The sequence below is a fragment of the Neovison vison genome, chromosome 3 (genome assembly GCF_020171115.1).
Source record: "Neovison vison isolate M4711 chromosome 3, ASM_NN_V1, whole genome shotgun sequence".
Classification (NCBI taxonomy): Eukaryota; Metazoa; Chordata; class Mammalia; order Carnivora; family Mustelidae; genus Neogale; species Neogale vison.
Genome location: NC_058093.1, coordinates 65,565,178 through 65,588,572, shown reverse-complemented (window position 1 = coordinate 65,588,572; position 23,395 = coordinate 65,565,178). Strand labels below are relative to the sequence as shown.

Genomic DNA, 23,395 nt, shown 5'->3' with positions numbered 1-23,395 from the left:
GATATTACTCTTAAAATTCAGATAAACTATTAAAAAAGTTTTGGCAGACATAGCTATTAAAATTCTCATGAAAAATTACAACTACAACTTCAAGAAAATTTGAAAATCAAGAAAATTTTTCACCAGTTTTTAAAACAAAAGCTGTCTGTCCGCAGGCATTATGACTTTCCCTACTGCTAGACGTACTATTACTTTATAGCTTCTGGGAACATATATAAAGTGAAATAAAGAACCGCCGCATAAGCAGTGTTTACCCAATCTTTCTCCTGTGTAACATTTATGATGCCATTTCAAGATCAAGAACTCATAATCTTGTCTCCTATGAATTATTTAGTTAATATTTAATCTTTAATTGATTTTATTACTATGGAAAGGATACAATAAAATCTTATTTCTACAACAGAAAATAGTAAGATAGTGCCACTAATTCCTTTCCAGTGTGCCTGGCCAGAGAGCAGAACATTAATTTGCAACTCTCTGGAGTCCTTCTCCACACTTTATTTTCCTTTCCCTGTCAAAAGAACACTCTCCAAATACACCATGCTTTCAAGTGACATAGATATTTTTCTTAATTATATACATATGGTTTTTTTCTCACCGAACTTTGGGTCTTCAGAAATTTTCATCACTGGTAGTTCTTGCCACATCACAAGTACTTGGAGTTAGAGGCCTTTTATATAACCTTCTGGGCTCCGTTTAAGTTATACTTGCCCACTCACACTAACTTGTAAAGCTTATAATGCTAGGAGGGTCACTTCTGAGAGATTTTAAATATACTCGATGCACAGGTTTCAAACTTGATTCTCTCTCCCTCTTTCAGTATCCTTGAGGACAAAAGCAATGGTATCAAGTAAACCCATTCATGTTGAAAACATCCAGAATGATCAGTAGGGGGCAGACTGTGCTCGAGTAAAATCGGAAACATCCCAGGACTCAAAAGTCATCACCTTCCTCTTTACTGCAAAGCCCTTGATACACAAAATGACAATGGCAATCAAGGACTCAATTTTGTGCTTTAGATGAAGAAGAAAAATGTCTTCTTCAGGTCAGCCAAGTCAGGATGATGCTGTAAGTTGTCAGAAGGGGTTCAGAGGAACGCTTACTATTCCCATTGGCCTTATCTCTTGTCATATAACTCCCAGTCCCTTCAGCTGTTGGAGCTCCCCACTCTACTTCACAAATAGCCAGAACTCTGCCAGCAGAATTCACCTGTCAAGCTTCTTCTAGCCCCCATGCAAGCTCTGGCCATGCAGTTTTTGTTGTTGTTGTTGTTTGTTTGTTTTGTGGCTGGAACCCTGGTGTATCTCTTCTCCAAGACCCACTCCATTTGGACTACCTGGTGAACTCCCATCTACCTTCCAATAAGGCCCATTAATTCTCAAGCTCCAAAGGCTTTGTCTGACACTGTGATTTAGTCACCTAAAGCAAGTACTATTAGAACTGCATTTTATAATGAAACCAAGGCACAGAGATGCAGTGTAATCCTTCCAAAGTCACACAAAAGAACAGGCTAGAAGAGCCAGACCTGTATTGGGTTGCATGTGACTCCACAGCCCATCTCTAACTATGTGGCAGACGGCTGCTCAGAAACAGATGTGAGAAATGAGGACTGTGAGGAAGGGAGTCCTAGAGAAAGGACACTTCTGAAAACACACAGACGTGAGAGACTAACAAATGGAACACAGTCCACACCCAAAAGGCAGGAAGAGAAGGGAACCAAGAGCAAAGATACAGAGTTAGCTGTGAGTGGAAAGGGCGCCCCTCCTTAGGAGGCCAAAATTAAGGATGTGGGAGTCGGTGTATTGGTATTTATGCGAGTAGAAACAGAGGGAATTTTGGAGATGGGGAGAGAGTTAGAACTATGATAAACCGGAGTGGGTGTTTTCCCAAGACCCAAGCGGGTGTTCTCCCAAGACATCAAGGATGACTTGAGAACAACTCCTCAGAGGAAGCTGAACGACTGAACCTCCCCCATGAAAGTGGAACCTTCCAAGTGCCAATGGCACCTCCTGGGAGAGCGAGGGACTCCAGAGGCCCTGGACCTAAAGACCCAGAACCCTAGATCAGCAGCACGGCGTAGATCCTGGGGTGTGGGTCTCCCTGCAGTGCAGCAATGCTGTGGCCCTATGCGCCATACAGGAAGAAGAAGCTCCTGGCCGTCGCCCCCTGCACTGCGGACAGTGGCACACGCCACTGCCAAGCCCCACGACTGCCCACTGCCTGGGTGTTGGGATGTGACAGCGAAAGAGGTTTAAGAGCCCTCCCCTGGCAAGTCACCTGGGGAGTCTGAGTGCCAGAGGAAGCCACTAGTTAAGGCAGCCTTTGAATAAAATCCTGTAAAATTGCCCCATAAAGCATACTCCTTTTCCAGGCGACAGTGTCCCATTGTTCTCTCTCCAGCCTGCACAGAGCAGTGGGTTGCAATGTTCTGATCACAGGTGGTAGCTTATAAAATCAGCCGCCTCTTCTTCCCTGCTTCTCATGTGAAGACACAATAGTGAGAAAGGACAGGCGTAAGGCCCAAGAGTCTGGGTATGTGCCTCAGAACTTGGACGGCAAGGTGGTGCTACTCCAGTCAGACACAGGTACACAGGAGTGTGAAGGAGACATCAAGGGGCCTGCCCAACTGTGTCTCCAAGGAGCAGCTCAAAGGTGACATGGAGAGACAATATCAGGTCACACTCCACCCTTCTTGGGATCCTGGGTGTCCTGTGGCATGATTTGAGGTGTTTTTTTTGTTTGTTTGTTTTGTTTTTTTTAAGATTTTATTTATTCATTTGCCAGAGAGAGAGACAGAGAGAGAGTACAAGCAGGGAGAAGCAGGGAGAGTGGCAGGCCGAGGGAGAGGGAGAAGCAGGCTCTCTGTTGAGCAGGGAGCCAGATGCGGGACTCGATCCCACGACCCTAGGATCATGACCTGAATGGAAGGCAGACACTTAATGAACTAAAACACCCAGGCATTCCTAGCTTTTCAAACTAAGAAAGGACACACTAATACCAGCTGGGGTCCTTGAAGTCCTAGCTCTAGAAAATACTTAAGTAATCTACGCCAGCAGTTCTTGGTCTCAGAACACTTTTATATTTTGAAAAATCACTGAGGACATCAAAAAGTGTTTGTTTGTTTTTTTTTTTTTTAAAGATTTTATTTATTTATTTGACAGAGAGAGAGATCACAAGCAGGCGGTGAGTCAGGCAGAGAGAGAGAGAGAGAGAAGCAGGCTCCCGCCAAGCAAAGAGCCCGATGCGGGGCTCGATCCCAGGACACTGAGATCATGACCTGAGCCGAAGGCAGCGGCTTAATCCTCTGAGCCACCCAGGCGCCCCAAAAAAGTGTTTGTTGATGTGAGCTATATATCTCTTTAGCCTTTGTCTCATTAGACATTAAAACTGAGAAATTTGAAAAACATTTATTAAGTAAAATCTCTTACATGTTAATGAACATAAATATTTTCCTGAAAAATAACACATTTTCCAAAATTTAAAAAAAATGGTGAGGACAGTGGCAGTGGCAAAGAGATTATTGCAAATCTCTTTGATGTTTGACTTAAGACAGGAGAGGTGGATTCTTTTCAACGGCTGATACATTCAAATTATTGCCCTAAGTTATTCTAGTTGAAGTATATAAAGAAAATCTAGCACCAAATAGTTGGAAAAGGGAGAAGTATCTTGATAGTCTTTTCACATAGTTATGAATATTTTTCTTTGATATTGTACCCGAATTTGACAAGTGGGATATTCTTAAAGGTTAGGTACAATGTAGAATCTAAAACCATACCAATACCCTTTTCATATTTTTTTATTTAATTCCTTTGGTTTGCCTTGACCTTTGAATGGATATTTTACTCATGTATGACTTTGTAGCATCATGCATTAGTCATCTGGAAAATACTGGTTCACTGAGTTAATATTTTTAAAAACCACTTTTATCAATATCCCTACCAAACTCATCAGGTAAGTCTTTAAGGATTGGGATGTTATCAAGATCTCACTGGTGGACAGGGGTCTTCCAAAAATCTAATTTTTGCTTGAAGGCTTGAGAGTTTTTTTTTTTTTTTGCATTAACATATAATGTATGTATATATATGCATATATACACATATATGTATGTATATAATATATTATTTGTTTCAGGGGTACAGGTCTCTGATTCATCTGTCTTACACAATTCACAGTGCTCACCATAGCACATACCCTCCCCAATGTCCATAACCCACCCACCCTATCCCTCCCACCCCCCTCCACTCCAGCAACCCTCAGTTTGTTTCCTGGGATTAGGAGTCTCTTATGGTTTGTCTTCCTCTCTGGTTTCCTCTTGTTTCATTTGCCCTCCCTTCCCCTATGATTCTGTCTTGTTTCTCAAATTCCTCCTATCAGTGAGGTCATGTGATAATTGTCTTTCTCTGATGGATTTATTTTGCTTAGCATAATACCCTCTAGTTCCATCCACATTGTTGCAAATGGCACGATTACATTCTTGAAGTCTGCATAATATTCCTATGTGTGTGTGCGTGTGTGTGCATGAGTGTGTGTATACACCACATCTTCTTTATCCATTCATCTGTTGATGGACATCTAGGCTCTTTCCATAGTTTGGCTATTGGGTGCATGTGGCCCTTCGGATCACTACATTTGTATCTTTAGGGTAAATACCCAGTAGTGCAATTGCTGGGTCATAGGGTAGCTCTATTTTCAACTTTTTGAGGAACCTACATACTGTTTTCCAGAGTGGCTGCACCAGCTTACATTCCCACCAACAGTATAGGAGGGTTCCCCTTTATCCACATCCTCACCAACATCTGTTGTTTCCTGACTGGTTAATTTCAGCCATTCTGACTGGTGTGAAGTGGGATCTCACTGTGGTTTTTATTTGTATTTCCCTGATGACAGCTTGAGTTTTATCACTGACAACAAATAACGTCAATTTTCTTCTTGAAACAGTTTGGCAAAGTTACTTTGTGCATTTTCAAAAAAAATGACTATCAAATATACAAGTTGGAATAACCACAATTTGTCAGTCATTCTTCCAAGTAAAAATGAGATTTACGGGAGAAAAGGAGCAGCTTATTCAGCTTACAACACAAAGCACTAAGTGCACGTGATTTTTCTCAAGACACTATTGGACAATGTCAGGCAATCAAAGTTCTTTACGCCTACTTCCCATTTTATCACACAAGATATTTTTAAGTGTATATTCACGAATAGAGAGTAAATAAAATTAACACTTTCAATGCTTCACCGAGAACCTTCTTTCTTTCTTTATTTTAATTTATATTTTATTTATTTTCAGCATAACAGTATTCATTATTTTTTCACCACACCCAGTGCTCCATGCAATCCGTGCCCTCTATAATACTCACCACCTGGTACCCCAACTCCCACCCCCCCGCCACTTCAAACCCTTCAGATTGTTTTTCAGAGTCCATAGTCTCTCATGGTTCACCTCCCCTTCCAATTTCTCCCGGGAAACTTCTTAACTGACATTGTCTCTTCCTAAGCATGTAGCAGTGAAGAATACGGCTACTAGTACCGTTTAGGGACGCTGCCTACAACTTTGCCCACTCTTACTTCTGGACTACGAGTATACTTTCAACCCAGTCAGGAAGGCAAATGTCATTATTATGACATTTGGAAAGAGTTTTCACCTTGCAGACCTCCATGGGTCCACAGACTACACTTTGAGAACTGCTGATCTAGAAATACGATTTCCCAAATCATTCAAGGAAATGATAATTAGCCATATTATTAGCAATAGCTGCACTAGTCAGGATAAACAAGATTCCAGGTCAAAAACAAAACCTTTAAAACCTCAGTGATTTGAAACAAAAGCTTGTTTCTTATACACTGCATGTCACCTTGGGCAGGGGGTGGGGGGGTGCTGGTACTTTGCTCACCACAGTCACTCAGGGACCCAGGCTGATGGAGCAGCCCCCATCTCAGATGTTACCCATCACAATACTACAGGGGAAAAGAGACACTAGAAGGTCTCACTACTGATTAAATACCTCAAAGTGACTCAAGTCAATTCTGCTCCCAGCCTACTAGTCACCTGGCCCCATTTAACCGTAAAAGGGGGCAAGGCTGAGAAGTACAATCCTACAAGTACCTGTGGGTAGAGAGGGGTTAATATTTGGTGAATCAAGTTAAATTACCACAGTGTTAACATTTATTGAGCATTTACTATATGCCAGGCACTGTTCAAAGAGTATGTATTATTTATTTATGCTCACAAAACCCCCATGAATTAGATTACATGAACCTCATTCTTTGGATCAGGAAACCAAAGCACCGAGAAGTAAAGTAATGTGCTCAAGGTCATTCCACATTAGGAAGGGTGCTGAGCAGGCAGATGGACTTCAGAGCCCAAGTCTTTAACTTCTAAGCCAAAATGCCCATAATTGTTCCCCGGCCTAGAACAAACTGAGAAAAATAATAACATTTTCATAAAGATAAATTTAAAGAACTGTCCTTTATTACGAGGTGTCCTTTCTCCTTTAAAATGTTAAAATTTCCCTTCCTTTATGAATTGAGGGTGATAAGTAGCAGGTGTTTTTAAAATCTCCTTACTAGGCAAAGTAAAAGGTTGGCAACCTTAAGTTAATTCTTCTTCCTAATTATTTTTGCTAATTTTAATTAACCAAAAATGTAATAATTTGTGACCACTGGCTTTGGGGGTTTTTTGTTTGTTGGCTGGGTTTAGGGCTATGTGTTGATTCAACCAAATTTTGGTCATTATGTGCTAGTTAATGTCCTAAGCTCTATTCGTCAAGCATTGTATCAGTTTTCATGGATATTACTTCATATAATTCCACGCCATCCTGCTTCCTTATAAGGAAGATTATTGCATGTGTTTTCTTTCACCTTAAAACTAACTGAAGCAGTAAAGATCTGGAGCCAGGCAAGCCCCTACTTGTAGCAACGGTTCAGTTACTCCCTGCAAAAGTTACCAGAGAGCAAAACCAAGCCCGTCAATAAGTTTCTTGCTGAACTTAACCATCATACCTTTCTCTGTTAGGAATCTTCTACAGGATGTAGTTTTTCTCTCAGGTTAAAGACCAAAAAAGCAACCAGCTGACTTAACCAGCTGGGCCCTGGAACTTGGCCATGGATGGTTTCCTACAAGGACTCTGAACACGAGCAGCATTTATTGGCCAAGAGCCCAGGTTTTCGAGCCAAACAGCAGCTTAGTTAAAAGGGACAGAGGGCTTAGACATGAGCAAACTGTTCCGAGCTCCACCACATTTATCAGTTTCTCTTGGAAAGTTTAGATGTCCAGGAGAAACACTCATTGCGAACAGGTGCTAAAGAACAGATTTTTAATAAAAATTAAACCTTGGGATATAAAAGATGTTTCCAGTATTGCTGAATACTGAGAGTACACCTGTTGTTTTAATAAGATACCTTAATAATTTTGGGTTCACAGAAGGAAGGAAGGAAAACAGGAAGGAAGGGAAGAAATGGAGGGAAGAAAGAAGAAAAAGGTAAGTAAGATAAAATTCTCAAAATATCATGGTAGCACATAATAGAACATCTAAATTATAAGTCCATTATACCAAATGACTACATCTGGGCCTGTCCTTACCCTCTGGAAAGGTTAATAATAATATGTCTCATCACTCACCAAATAAGTACCAACCCTGGAAAGGATCAAGAGAGAGGCATTTGGAAACAGAGAAACTAAGAAAAAAAAAAAAAAAAGATTGGCAATACTAGGATACTTCTAGGGGAAAAGCATTTATCAATATAAAAACCACTTTAGAAAGACTTATGAACTCATTAAGTCACAAAAAATGATTTCTAAACCTCACTTCAGTTATTGATTTTTAACAGTCTGAGGCATGCCTTCAGATTCAACATTTATAAATTCTGGCCCCTATTTGAAATGGCCATTCAAGTTCCTTGTCATTTAATAGGGAAACCAAAGAAACATTCTTTACAACTTTCTATTCAAACCCTGTGAAAAGCCCTCCATCCCGTGTTGTTGATGGATGTCTTCGGACAGCTCTATTTTATAGTGTGGAGGCAGGCTGTTGTTATAGGGTTCAGTTAATAGTTGGTAGGGATAATACAAGATAGGGAATGTATCTGGCGGCCAGGATATTGGACTAATCCTCACTGATGGATGGCACAGCAGATCCTCCAGGCATCAGCGCGATGGAGACAAACAGTCAAGAACCTGCAGTGACAGTCAGCAAGATGCAAAGGAGAAACACAAGAGCTGAGATTCACTAAGGAGAGATGGCAATGGGGAAAAAGGCCTTCCTTGTTAAAACCTGTGCTGATTTGGAAAACAGTGTGGAGATTCCTTAAGAAATTAAAAATAGAGCTTCCCTATGACCCTGCAATTTGTATCTACCCCAAAAGATACAGATGTAGTGAAAAGAAGGGCCACCTATACCCCAATGTTCATAGCAGCAATGGCCACAGTCACCAAACTGTGGAAAGAACCAAGATGCCCTTCAAAGGATGAATGGATAAGGAAGATTTGGTCCATATACACTATGGAGTATTATGCCTCCATCAGAAAGGATGAATACCCAACTTGTGTATCAACATGGACAGAACTAGAAGAGATTATGCTGAGTGAAATAAGCCAAGCAGAGAGAGTCAATTATCATATGGTTTCACTTACTTGTGGAGCATAAGGAATAACACGGAGGACATTGGGAGTTGGAGAGAAGGGAGTTGGGGGAAATAGGAGGGGGAGACAGAGACAAACCATGAGAGACTGCGGACTCAGAAACAAACAGGGTTTTGGAAGGGAGAGGGTGGAGGGTTAGATGAGCTTGGTGGTGGGTATTATGGAGGGTACATACTGCATGGAGCACTGGGTGTGGTGCATAAACAACGAACTTGGGAGCACTGAAAAGAAATAAAATAAAATAAAATAGAAAAAAATAAAAAAACCTGTGCTGAGTAACTTCCCACTCTGTGCAAGGAAGAAGAAACCAACTGTACCAGGAATGTCCAAAGGTACTCTGACCAGCTGAAGAAGGGAGAGGGGCCATGTGTCTAAAACAAGCTATTGGTGTTTACTAAGAAAAAAACGGAGATGTCACTGTGAAACACTGAAAATACGTACCAGCCTGAGATCAGTTCCACGAACTTCACTGTAAAATCACTCTTCTTATACATAGGTGGTTTCCACACAGAGGCAAGATATATTTAAACCACACAACACGATACACTTCAACCCTAGAAAATGATCCCCTTATGACAGCTATTAGCTAATGGTCACTTGACTTCAAAAAATGAAGACTTTATGAGTCCTCTTGGCTCACTGAAAATACATGTTAAATGCACGTGGAGAAAGTTCAAGCCAACGGAAGGGGTTTGGTGACTTTCGGTATGTAATGTCTCACTGGGATTAGGAGCCGAGTAGAGTTATAGTCTTGCTTTTATTAATCTATTTGACTCGAGATGGCACAGCAAATTCTCAGTAAGCAAAAGATAAACCACTAAAAATGGCAAAGAGCTGCAGAAGGGTTACTACCTCTGACGTCAGGAGCAAGGCAAGGCAAGGCAATACAAGAATTGCTTCCATGTCTAATCTCAGAACAAATCACAGAAACTCGCTGGGTAAATTAGGGCTCTGATTCATTCCCACACAACACAACCCTGAAAAATTTACATAGACTCACTATATATCAATTTTCCCAGCTACAAAATGGGAAGATATTCAACCCTCCTTTTTTTTTTTAATGCAAGTTTTTTCTGTAGCTACCTGGAAAAAAGTGCTTCACAGAAGAAAACAAAATGCATATTACTCAGCCTTATAAAGGAAGAACATTCTGACACAGGCTACAGCACAGATGATCCCGACGATATTATGCTAAGTGAGATAAGCCAGCCACAAAATGACAAATATGGTACGATTCCACTTACATGAGGTACACAGAGACAGAGAGTGGAATGGTGGCAGTCAGGGGCCGGAGGGGAGGGGACAATGGGGGAATTATTGTTTAACAGGTACAGAGTTCCAGTTATGCAAGATGGAAAGAGTTCTGGAAACTGGTCGCACAACCGTGTGACTATGTGGAAAACTTCTGAACTGCACACTTCAAATGGTTAAGAAGGTACAATCTTAATGTTTTGTATTTCTACCACAGTTAAAGGTTTAAAAAAACAAAGGAGTAAAAGGCACAATAAGCCTAGTACTGTGCCTAGCATGAGGACTTGATCCATATACAAGTACTAAAGAGAGGAATGAAGAAGGCTCTTCACTTAAGACAGATGCGATCTAATCTGACTGGCCTACCACTACTGGGGTATCTTTAAACATTTCCAGAAAGTGACCCAGCATGGTACAATGAGGAAGGAACCACAAATGATAGTTGTCAATGAGTTATCTACTCTGCCAAGCTCTAGCTCTCACAGGGACCAGCCCTTTCTGAGAATCAAACAACAGACATCTCATGCAGGCAGTGCAGTCACACAGGGTAAGGAAAGCCAGCTTTGGGCCAGCCCAGAGAGCCTGTGTTGGAGGAAAGAGGCCGGTATGCCCCTGGGGAAAGGGGCCGCAGGTAGCAGGGCCACAGGCTCGTACCTGTTCTTCTGCAGCCACTTGGATACCACGTGGTAACGCAGCAGCTTACTGATCTAACCAAGGAAGTTACACTGTTCCAGTCTTGTGCCCCTTGACAACACAGAGTTCTGTTTGCAGAGGACTTTGGAAGGTATTCCATTAGTAAGTCAGAAGACATTCTGATGAGTCCGTTTACTCACTCACCCTAAACTTACTGATCCCCATCACCAGCAGGTGCACTGACGGCCATGGCACAAAGACAAACATATCTTGCTCTTTCGCCCTTCAAGTCTGGGGAAGGGACAGAGGCAGGCCACCAGGTCACAGTTCATTTAAGAATGTTTTATTTTCATGACGTATTTTGAGGTTAGATAACTCTGATGAAGGAAAAACTCATTCATGGGGCTGGGGCACTGAAAGCTTACTCTCTCTCAGAGGCTATAAATATAGTTATAAAACAGAACATGTACACATAGGGTGCTTGTAAACTAAACCCACAAGAAGGAGTGGTCAAAAATTCTGGAGGAATTGAATTAGCCTTCAAAGAAGAGATTATTACTTTAGACTAGACTGGGTTTGGGAAGAGGGAAATAGGGTATATTCTAGCCAAGGTAAGGTCTTGTTAAAAAAAAAAGGTGCATGAAAAAAATAATGTGCGATCAGTGATGAGAAGATACTCTTGTTAGGATATATGTGTGTGTCAGAGGGGGAGGCTGGAGGATGGTGATCAGACTGGAGAAGTAACTTTGAATCATATTGACTGGCTTTGTACTGAAGGTTTTAGAAATATAACTGAGGTGGCAGGTAAGCAAGAATGACCGTTTAGATAGGAGGACTATTTAAAAGGCAACCGATTAAGCAAAAAAGTAGAGATGGCTCTAAGTAAATGTGTCCATGATATTAAGAGTTCAAGTATAAGGAGAAGCAAAGAGGAGAGCAAAGGAAAACCCTAGCTTGTGTGACTTCTGGTTCCCGGAAGAACCAAAAGACTAGGGGATGATCGTGTCTTCAGCTAGAAATAATTTGCAAGTAAAATTCAGTTTCCTCATTCACAAAATGAGGATAAACAATAAATGATTCAACTGGATCTTGGAGTTGATGGGAAGATTAAATGAGAAAATAAATACAAAGAACATATTACTATAACTTATGCCTAGATTTGTGGAAGTGTGGACCTAGAGAGAACCCAGGGCTGAAGAGAAAGGTTTGGGAGCTCTTGGATCATCCCGGAGATGATGTCCTATCATCCAGGACTACACCCTGCGCAGATGAGCACATGAGGCACCGGGCTGCAGGGCCCCGAAGACGACTTTGAAGGAATGATCCAAATGTGGGAGTCTGGGGAAACGGTATGATGGAAAAATTACAAGCAGTAGCTAGCCAGAAGTGTCTATTCTTCCCAGAAGCTGATAGGATGAGAGCTAGAAGGGGTGGGTTTGAACACAGGAGTTCAAGGCACCCACGGCAAAAGCCAGTCCAGTGAGGGGGACGGGTGGAGGCTGACCACAGTCCAGGGAGCCAAGTTGTATTTTCATGATGTATTTGGATGTTGGATAATTCTAATTAAGGAAAAATTCATTCATGGGGCTGGGACACTGAGAATTTACTCTCTCCCAAGGGCTACAGATACAATTTTTCTTCTTTATTTAATCCGAAGAACAGAGGGCTTTGTGAATCAGACAGAGAGAAATTGCTGCTGTTTGGATTCATTGGTATATTTTTTCACGGAGAAAAGAACACCAGACTTGGAGGAAGGAGGAAAGAGCCGATGTGAAAAAAACATAAAGCCCCACAGGCAAAATAAGGACCTCTCTGTGGTAACGTAGAAAGCAGGACTAAGCTAGCCCTGACAGAGAACAGGAGTGAGAGCCTTTGAGACTCGACACCCATCTGCCAGGGGCCACCCAGCACACACATCTGCAAGCGTTTCACAGCCCAACCACTCTTACCTTTCTTTTGATATCAGTGAACTGGGAAAACATTAAAGACCAATAAAACGACAGCTCCAGGATATAATAGTAGTGAAGGTCGGTTGTGAGAGGCTGAGGATCAAAGAAAAAAAGGAAAGATTAATAGTTAATAGGAAACCAATTTGTGTCCCCAGCATCTCAAGCTCAGGGTTGCAAAGGGACACGGTGTTATGCCTCCACGAATCCCAGCCCCATTCTTTCTGTGGAGAAGAAGGGCTTTGAAGCAAGCCTCTGATTTGCAGTGGGATGGCCTTAAGTTTTGTTACAGCCCCAGCAAGAGTGTCAGTGAATAGGAACATTTGGTACCCAATTCACTATTTATTTTAACAACAAGATTTACAGTTCCTTGACATAAGTATCTGTAAGATTCCTTGGGCAACCTGAAAAAAAAAAAAAACCCAAAAAACAAACAACAAACAACAACAACAAAACCAACCATATACACAAAAAGAATAACTCTGCAAAGTGCTGTGAATTCCATAGTACAGGAGCAATGGAGGTAGGTGTCAGATGGGTCATGGAGGCAGAGTTTCAAGTTCTGCATTAATCAGAGCTTTCTTGGTATTAGTAAATGTTCCATACATTGTAAATATAAAAAAAAAAGGTAACTCAAAAATATTTATTAAAAGACACAGGGAAAAGGAAGCTGCCAAGAAATACCAGGCTAGGCCCCCAGCCAGGAAATCTGAGACCAAGTCTTGGCTCCATAGCTCAGTAGGTATAAAATCTGGGCCTTAATTTACTTATTGTAAAATGGAGGTGACACCTGCTCTATCTGCCTCAGAGGTCCAGGAATGGGGAGGGGTTCAGGGAGGCAGCAGAAGTCAGGAATAGTTATTGTATTTACTAAGCTATAATGAAATATCTTACTTTACCAGAAGACCTTTGAAATGCATCATCTCCAAGCTATCCACAATGTAACAGTATACACAGTAACTACAATTGAAACTTTAATGCTCTGTGAACTAATAGAAGCATAACAAATCACTTTCCAGAGAAGCTGGCACTCACTTAACTACTAAGTCTACCAGCTTTACGCACTGGCACTAAAGAAAACATTTGTCCCTCCCACTGAGCTTTGACAACAGTGAGGGGACAGGATGCTGTACCACCAGCGATCCCCAAGCTCTGAGAGACAATGAGTATCAGTGTGTTTATCAAACTCAGCACCACCCCAGGGAGCATATATTTTCCACTAAATTGTCCTTTTAAAAATTTGCAGGCATTAGCAGTAAGGGATGGGTATTCAGATCAGACACATGGCAGCAATAAATCTAGAAAATAGGGCACTGGCTTTAGGACCTTTGGAGCCAAGGTTAAATTTCAGTTTTAATGAGATTTCCTGCACCACCACCTGGGAAAAGCCATGGAGGGCTAGGAAGACAAGTGAGAGCACATCTAGAAACCACTGAGTTTGTAAGAGCATCACATTACAAAACTGCCACATTCAAGGAACACTCTGCAGCTGACAAGGCTTACCTGCATGTTAATTTCTTTGACTCTCATAAAAATCCTACAGAATTAGTACCATCATTTTCTAGATGGTATAGTTGACTGGCAATTGTCAGCAGTTGGTTTGGGTTGAAAGGTCAATAACCAGTCTTCCGGGTAGTGAGGCTCTGTGACTACCGTGTTAGGGCTTCTCATTCCCAATTTGGGCTCTTTATGACAAACTAAACAGGCCCAACTAAAGCCACTTTCCATTATTTTAAACTTAAAATAAATACACATATATAAAAATCATCATATAATAAGTTACATATATACTAATACACAAGAAGCAGTGTGCCTTTAATAAAATTGCAACAGACGACTACTCTCAACTAAATATATGTCCAGTTATTTAATATACATGTTAAAGACATAATAAATATGCTTCATGAGCATGATCTGTCTTTAAAAGTACTCTTAAGAGGGCGCCTGGGTGGTTCAGTGGGTAAAGCCTCTGCCTTCGGCTCAGGTCATGGTCTCAGGGTCCTGGGATCGAGCCCCACATTGGGCTCTCTGCTCAGCCGGGAGCCTGCCTCTCTCTGCCTACTTGTGATATCTGTCTGTCAAATAAATAAATAAAATCTTAAAAAAAAAAGTACCCTTAAGGCCTGGGACTGACTCTGAACTGTAATCTGTATACTTATGGAAACATAGCTACCAACAATGCACTCTAATTACACACATAATAATTACATGCTTTTTTCCCCCCACACATTACAAAAAGAAAGAGCTGATTTTTTTTTTTTTTATTAGAATACAGAGTTTATCAAAGCTGACCACTGTTCCTATGAGAGATCATGAACTGGTTCTAGATTTGGGGGGCTAATGCCAAATTCTTCATTTATAAGCAAGGATGTCTTAGCAGAAGACAATCTTGATCTGAATCCCCCCGCACAGTATCTTTCCTTCTATGCTAATGATGTTTCTTATTTTTACTTTATTATTGTTATCATTTTTTAAAGCCTTTATTTATTATTTGAGAGAGAGAGAGAGCAGAGTGAGAGCAAAAATGAGTGACAGAGAGAGAGAGAGAGAGAGAGAATGAGAGTAGGGGGAAGGACAGAGGACAAAGCAGGCTCCCCACTGAGCAAGGAGCCCAAAATGGGACTCAATCCCTGGACCTGGGGATCATGACCCGAGCCAAGGGCAGACGCTTAACTGACTGAGCCACCCAGGCACCGCCATTTTATTATTTTTTTAAAGATTTATTTTAGTTTATTTTATTTTTAAGTAATCTCTATAATCAACATGGGACTCAAACTTACAACCCCGAAATCAAGAGTCATGTGCTCTACCAACTGAGTTAGGCAGGCACATTAATGTTTCCTATTTTTAAATATAACTATCTACCAGACCCTCAAATTTTCATGTTAAATCTCTAGTTTTGTCTGTGAAACGGTCAACAACTACAGTTTTGGACCACTGCCCCAGCAACTAATTATCTCAGAAAAAAGCAATTCCTTAGCTCTAGCCATAAATGTGAAAGTTATTTCAGATTACATCATCATTATAAAGGGGGGGTATTACATTTCATGTGATGTTTGTCTCAGTGGTGTTCATAGGACAGAATTTACCTCACAAATGCAGTGCATTGGAGCAGCTGCCACCTCCACATGGGAGTTACAGTTTCTAGAAGGTTCTAGATATATAAATAGAATTCTAGATATACTTGGATTTTTCCACTCAATATGGTATTACAGGACACAAAGAGAGGTATAATGACAATATCCCGAGTAGGTAAGATAGTAAAACAGCAGTGGAGCCCAAGAATTGCAGTTGAGCACAGTAAGTGATTGGTGTCAATGTTGCTTTAGTCTCTGTTAGAAAGCCGGGAATGCTCAGCTTTCTCTAACCAGGTCATATTGCTTGTTTACATTCTTTTCCAATCTGAATAAACTACATGAAAGAGATGGAAATGTAAGCTGGAATTCCATATCAATGTGTCCCTAGCCCTGAAGCAGCCCAAAGAGTTTCCAAACCGGTCCCTAGCCAGTTGCAACACAGAGTGTGACAGAGAAGATACAGAGCCTGCTTGCTCCCCAGTAACTTTATACATACCCGAAAGACCAAATGCCTCTAAAAAGACAACCCAAGGAATGGAAGGAAGTTAAAGTAAAAAATCCAAAGTGCCTATCATAATATACACCTCTCTATTTTATCACCAAAATATTTTGCTGCATTTGATTTTCTTATGTAATATATTCCAAATAACTTGGAATTCCATAAAATTTTCAGTTAAATTATAAGAAAAGACCCAGCTATGATATTCAGATAGTAATTGATCTGAGGAATGCAACACATGCTAATATTATTGAATTCATGGACAGAGGCAAAGGTATGTTGGAGGCAGGGATCTGAAATGCTCCCTTTCTGGGATGTAATTTTCATCTCATTGCTGATGATGGTTTTAAGTCTAGTATAATCATACAAGCCTGTTTTTCCAAGCTCAAGAAAATGGTACTTGATATATGTATTTAGAGGTTGCTCATAAGCCACAGAGTGGCCTGAACTCCACCTGTCTGCCACAGTCCTACACTTGAGCTTTGCCTGCTCGCTGTCCAGATAGACCCTTGCTGGTTTCAGGTCTTCAGGCTCTCCTCTGTGGTAATTAGATATAGATCAGCTATTAGAAGCAGGAATCCCCCAGCTATCGAACTGACTATATCTCACTCTTCAGCAAATGCACCTTCCAGCTTATTCCACTTGCTAAAGCAATTGAGCTTTGATTTGGAACTTCACTGAGAAGACAAGCTACTTCCCTTAAGGAGGCCAAGTCTGCATCAAGCAGCAGGAGTGGAGGCAGGGGCCTAAAACCCTGCCTGTGCGTGTAAAGACCCAGATGTAACATCTCCTTACCTGATAGGGGTAGTTGTACCAGCAGTGCCTTGTATTCCACAACCAGGGGGTCTGAAAAAAATGACAAACACATTTTACATGTTTTGGAAATGAAGCAGGATAAGAGATGTTTATGGACAGATTCTTGTCCCCAGTATTTGGGATTTCAATAATTTACCTGTATGAGAACTGAAGAACTTTAACTAGAATTAGGATATTAAAGCAATTAATATTCCATTATACATGCTCTCTGGGTAATCTTCTGAACTCGACTGGTAGTGATGTAGGAAAGACGTTAGGTGTCAAAGCCAATAGCCAAGAAAGTATTCTTGAGACATCTTTGATGCAAAAAAGGCGGTTTTATTAAAGCATGGAGACAGGCCCCATGGGCAGGAAGAGCTGCACCAGGGTCATGAGAAGAGGCTGATTATATACTTTCAAGTTGGGAGGGGATAGCATGACTTTCTTAGGAATTTTGGAAACAAGATTTCCAGGACTTTGAGGAAAGGTCATTTTATTGTTATTGTTGGGAAAAGGTCATTTATTACTGTCTAATAAAACCTTAGACATGAGACCCTACAGATGTATATTGGTAGGTCATATGCTTGAGGGATAATTGCCAACATAAGGAAGTTTCCAAAAGAATTTTTATATGTTAAAGTAGGCTTACAGGATCCTGGGGATGGGGGAAGTGGGCTAGGACTGCGTTTCGCCCTTAGCAAAGTGTAAACGTTGAGGCAGTTGAATCCCCAGAGGAATGTCACTCTGCCTATTTCAAGGACATGTCAATGGGCGGTAGGTAGTAAGGAAATTCAATATTTTTTCTTCTGCCTTTGTTTCCCACATCAGTAGTATTTCAGGCTACTTCTGTGAGAGAGTCCCCACTATTATTTTTTGTATTTTACTGGTCACATGGACATTTTCCTACTGTGTACCCAGCTTCTGCAGCAGAGCCTTTTAGGGGTCTCACTTAGACCAGATGCAAATCATCAATCTCACTATTATCAATAAACAATGCTGACAGTTGGTGCAAACTACTCTGAAACTCCTCCAACCCGACGTTGCAAAGCAACATTATCCATCAATCCTTTCATGCGTTGCTGACCAGCGGTTAAGTAACAGGCAGGGGTATACTGATTTCAGTAGACCCGCCCAGACTAAATCCAGGCCCCAGGGAATTAACCCTTACAGCATACTCCACCCCCCAGCTCATGGGCAAGGTCTTTTAAAGACAAAACAATCATTCTTCATTTGACAGCAATCACTTGCCTGACAACACTGTAAAATCAAATAGAACCGCGAAGGGTACACACGGATTCCAAACATTTATAGAAAGCAGGGAGAGACTGGGCTAGATTTAAACAGGCTGCTGAACAACCCAAGGATACCAACACAAACGCTCTCCTATTACTGTATTATTCACTTTATAATTCATTTGTATCTCTGACCTAGAGTTATCAGCATTTCGCGGCATACATTTACATACATTTGGGATACATCTGTATGTTTCTTACTAAAAAATCACCCATCCTTAACCCGGTCCATGTTTATGCATCTCAAAATGATAACATTATCATTGAAAGATTCGTGTTGGCTGTACTTACAAGGACCTAACCTCCTTCCTTACGTTGTCCCAGACCGTATGAGATTAAAAGTTGCCGCTGTCTGCAGTAGAATAAGGTCTTTGTTTTCCTTAGAGCCGTACGTACTGTCATCCATCATCCTTATCAGCCCCTCACCAATGAGGATGAAGACATTAGTTAATATTTGCTCGACAGCCCTGCATCCACACTTTTTTTTTTTTTTTAAGGGTTTTTCCCCATTATCTGTTCTTTATTTAACCAACTAAATAGTTGTTGAGCTCAAGACTGGACTCTTGCACATGAACTCCTTTTATCCTGACAAGAGCTCGTAGTATTTGCTTCATTTTATACAGAGGTAAAATAAGGCCCGGAGTTGGAAATAACTCTCCAGGTTAAAGGCTAGGCAGTCCCAGAGCTGAAAATCAAACTGACTCGCCAGTCTCAAAACCAAACTGTGCCCCCTGCCTCTGAGTCTTGTAAAAACGGAACCAGGTCTCAGTTTAGGGAACCAGACTGAGGTAAAAAGCCACTCTTTGTCCTAAACCATTCTCCTTTCGTTAAAGCACTACTGATTCACCTTCCGTTTCCCTGGCTTTGCCACTGGCCATACACATGGAGTAATCTCACCACAGGTAACATCCTGGGTGCCTGAGCTGTGTGCCTGTCTCCTCCCTTTCTCTCACCTATAACACTGATGTCTATTACTGATCTACCTCAGAGTACTTGTGAGGCCCAAATGAGAGAGCATGTATAGAAATACTTTGGAGGCTTCGAAAGTTCAATGTGTTGTCATCACATATAAACACATGTCCTTTGAGGAAGACACAGAAAATAATGAAAAATAATGTGTATTTTCATCACTATTAACATTTCACCTACAGCCCACTTTGGGTCTTTGGCTCTTTTCTTCTATTTAATACAGATATAAACATACATAGATTTGTTTGGGGGGGGGGGAGAGTTCTTTTAATTTTATTTATTTTTTTTTATTAACATGTAATGTATTATTTGCCCCAGGGGTACAGGTCTGTGAATCATCAGTCTTACAAATTCACAGCATTCACCATAGCACATACCCTCCCCAATGTCCATGACCCAGTCACCCTATTCCTCCCCCTCTACCCCACAGTAACCCTCAGTTTGTTCCCTGAGATCAAGAGTCCCTAATGGTTTGTCTCCCTCCTGATCACACCTTGTTTCATTTTTTCCCTCCCTACCCTCACGACCCCCTGCCCTGCTTCTCAAATTCCTCATATCAGAGAGATCATATGATAATTGCCTTTCTCTGATTGACTTATTTCGCTTAGCATATTTATTTTTAATCAATAACTTAAACACATGTACATAATTTTTTAAATGTGGGCAAGAAATACCAAAATCCATTTTAAGGTATAGTACAAATGTTAGGCTTTACCCTTTTTCTGATAAAGCTGTTTAGCATTTCAACAATTAGTTGAAAGTCCCAGGGGTTGGCAGGAAAGGTATATCCTATGCACATGTTTACGCCCCCAGCACCTACCCAAGCTGACAGTTCAGCATTCATTTACTGAATGCTAATGAAAAGGAATCCAGAATTAAACACAAGGCCTATGACAAACCATGTAGCATTTTCCTGAATAGATCAGTCCCAAGCCTCCAGGGCATGTGTGAGCTTGCCTCTGAAGTGGGAATCTCTCCCACTGTGGCTACTCCTTCCAGTAAAAGGAAGGAGAACAAAGGTCTGACTCCCAGTGACCTAGAAAAATCCATTATTTAGAACTTTCCTTCCTCTGTGAGTTTCTTGGCTTCTCTTTTTCCCTCACACACAGGCTGTTCTCTGTGTGCCTCAGATGTGCACCACCTAGACCTGTTTCAATTACGTGCTGAAACTTGACTGACCTGCACGAATACTGGATGAGACTTGGTTTCTCAGTGGATCCCGCCCATGTGAGACAGGAACAAAAGGCCTGAATCTCATGAATTTGAGGGACTACTGGGTCCCAGTTCAGCCAGCAGGCTTATTTGCCAAACAATTGAATGAGAAGTTCTTTCACAAGCTCACACATACCTCTCACTTTGACAACATAAGGTATGAATATCACCTTCTATACACATACCACATTTTTCTGGGATCTCAAGTTATGTGCCTCCCAAACCCTATGAGACAGGTAGAACAAATATAAATCTTATCTTTCTCAAGTACAGATTAGAAAACTTAAGTCCATGGGAAGGTGATTTTCCTAATTTTTTATAGTTCAACACTGGTGTATGCATCTGAATTAGTTGCTTATAATATACTAGGTATAACTTCTTTTATTTGAATTGATATCATGAAGCTATCTTTTCTTATAATCAATTTAACAATTTTTCCCTTTTCCATATTTCTTGGAATCTTTTCAGTTTTTACCTTGCAGTTTCCATACTACCTATCAGGAGGATGGATCAATCAAAAATCAAGGAGGCTTCGTCCAAGTCTTTTGTATCCTAATGTAAACTACAGACTTTGTGTGACTGTCTGTGTGGGTTGATCAAGTGTAGTACATGGACTGGTCTGCTGGGAGATTTGATCACAGGACAGGCTATGCATATTTGGGGAACAGGAGTATATGGGTAGGGACTTCAGGAGGTAATTAAGGTTAAATGAGATCATGAGGATAAGATCATAATCCCGAAAGGACCGGAGGCCTTATAAGAAGAAGAGGTGAGATATATCTTCCTCTCTCTCCCTCACGCTCAGAAGAAAGGCCATGTGATGACAGCAGTGAGAAGATGATGAGAAGATGACCATCAGGAAGATAGGCAAGCCAGAAAGAGAGCCCTCACCAGAAGCCTTCACCCTCACCCTGCTACACCTTGATCTGGACCTTCCAACCTCCAGAAGTGTGAGAAATAAATAGCCATTGTTTAAGCTACCTAGTTTATGCTACTCTGTTATGACAGCCAGAGCTAGCATAACATCTACGGACAATTCTTTATAAACGTGCTTAAAAGTTATTAAACGCCACATCAACTAATTTCAACTTAAGACGACTCATGAAACATCTGAACAAAACTGAGACACACCACGATGCTGTGGGTAAGAAATGACTTCTAACACTCCATCTAAACCACAATGTATAATGGGACTTTTCATTATATTACACACATCTGCTGCCAGACACATCACTTGAGACACAACTCTGTGGCAAGCGCATCCGTCAATAACACGGTGTCCAAAAAGAGGCTTCTGTGGTTCTTCTTCCTCCAAGCAAACTCACCCCCAGTACCAGGATGGAGGTCAGAAGTGCTGTGCGTGCGTGCGTGCGTGCGTGCGTACGTGGTGGGGGAGGGGTCATCTTATAGTCCTCATTTGCATTTTGACCATCTATGCATAAGATACATGATTTTTTTTTTTTTTTTTAAGAGAAAAGTAGACAAGTCTTTTTAAGGGTCAGGAATGTGCTCTTTTATCAGGTATCTTCTTTCATATCTGCTGCTCTGTAGAGGTTTCATCACGAACAGAACTAATAAAAATAGGTCAGATCTGATCATCTTACTTTGCCATCTGGAATAAGATGGGTTTGGTCTTATTTTTGTTTTTTTAAAGTTCCATCTGATGTACTTCTTCAAAATAATAGTTTAAAAAAACCCCACCAAATCTACCTTTCAGTTTCCATGCCACCTATCATGAGGATGGATCAATCATCAAAAATCAAGGAGGCTTTGTCCAAGTCTTTTGGACTCTAATGTAAACTACTGATTTTGTGTGATTATGTGTCTGGGTAGGTAGATCGGTTGTAGTACATGGACTGCTCTGGTGGGAGATTCAGTCATGGGATAGGCTATGCATGTGTGAGGGGTATATGGAAATCTCTGTATCTGCTCCTCTATCTCACTGTGGACAAAAAAATGCTCTAAAAATAATTAAAATCTTAAAAAAAAAAAAAATCAAAGCAAGTAAGCCAGCTACCTCAGAACACTCATGCTTCTCATGTCACAAGAAGCCTAAAGTAACAGCCGAGCCGGAAGCCAAGGCCAGAGAAAAGAATGCCTGGTTAACCAGGCAAGTATTAAATGATTAAATGTAAATACAGATATACATATACACACATACACTTTTTTTTCCCAAGAATCAGGAGGCACCTGTAGCTGAATGAATAGCACTTTGTTTGAATTCATAACTCTTTCGATTTAACAAATCGAACATCAATCACATTAAGTATTAAAGATATATTGTTGACTTGGGGCACCTGAGTGGCTCAGTCAGTGAAGCATCGGCCTTTGGCTCGGGTCATGATCCCGGGGTCCTGGGATTGAGCCCCACGTCGGACTCCCTGCTCAGTGGGGAGTCTGCTCCTCCCTCTCCTCCCCTCCCCACCGCCACAACACACAGTTCCTACTCTCTCTCTCTCAAATAAATAAATAAAATCTTTTTAAAAAAATGCTGTTGACTTATCAAAGATGTGAAAGGTGTGGGGTTTTTAACTGAAGACAATATCTTAGAGGCCAAATCTCATCTTTTCACTGATCCTATCCAAATTCTTAAATGGCTTTCAAAAAGCCCAGTTAAGACAATGAACAGTCAAGGGATACATTCTAGGGGACATGCTGGCCTCCACAGAGGTTAAGTACCAAATATACAGAGCCTTAGATTGTGTTCTAAATGCCAGAAACCTAGATTCCTGAACTACACTGAAACTAATTTCACTGAAAACACTTTCACTGAGTGACACTTAAACCTTATACCTTTGGCTTATACTGAGGATTTATTTTTAGATATAAACTAAACAAAAGTATTTCCATGTTCGTAAAGAACTTTATATTAGAAAGATTACCACTAGTTTACCTTAAGTCGAATGTGTAAGTTCCACGATATTTTTCCTTTAAAATTTAATTCAAGGGGAAAAAAATACTTTCTTTCTGTGAATGTTTCCTCTTACCAAATGAGAATTACATTATCATGTTATTATCTTTTCACCTTGGTTTTGGGAAGCTGAGATTGAATTCTAAAGTTTAGTCATAGCAATTGTGGTTGT

At 40.9% G+C, this 23,395-nt stretch overlaps 1 protein-coding gene across 2 annotated transcripts in view; it reads right to left on the bottom strand.

Moving 5' to 3' along the window:
* Positions 1 to 23,395, bottom strand: part of CERS6 (ceramide synthase 6) — a 319,470-nt gene that overhangs the window by 64,068 nt on the left and 232,007 nt on the right. For both annotated transcript variants that reach the window (XM_044242267.1, XM_044242268.1), the window contains exons 5-6: positions 16,840 to 16,890; positions 12,472 to 12,564 (exon numbers count right to left, since the gene is read on the bottom strand). In XM_044242267.1, the coding sequence (XP_044098202.1) occupies positions 12,472 to 12,564; positions 16,840 to 16,890 (144 nt within the window). The remainder of the gene's footprint in view (positions 1 to 12,471; positions 12,565 to 16,839; positions 16,891 to 23,395) is intronic.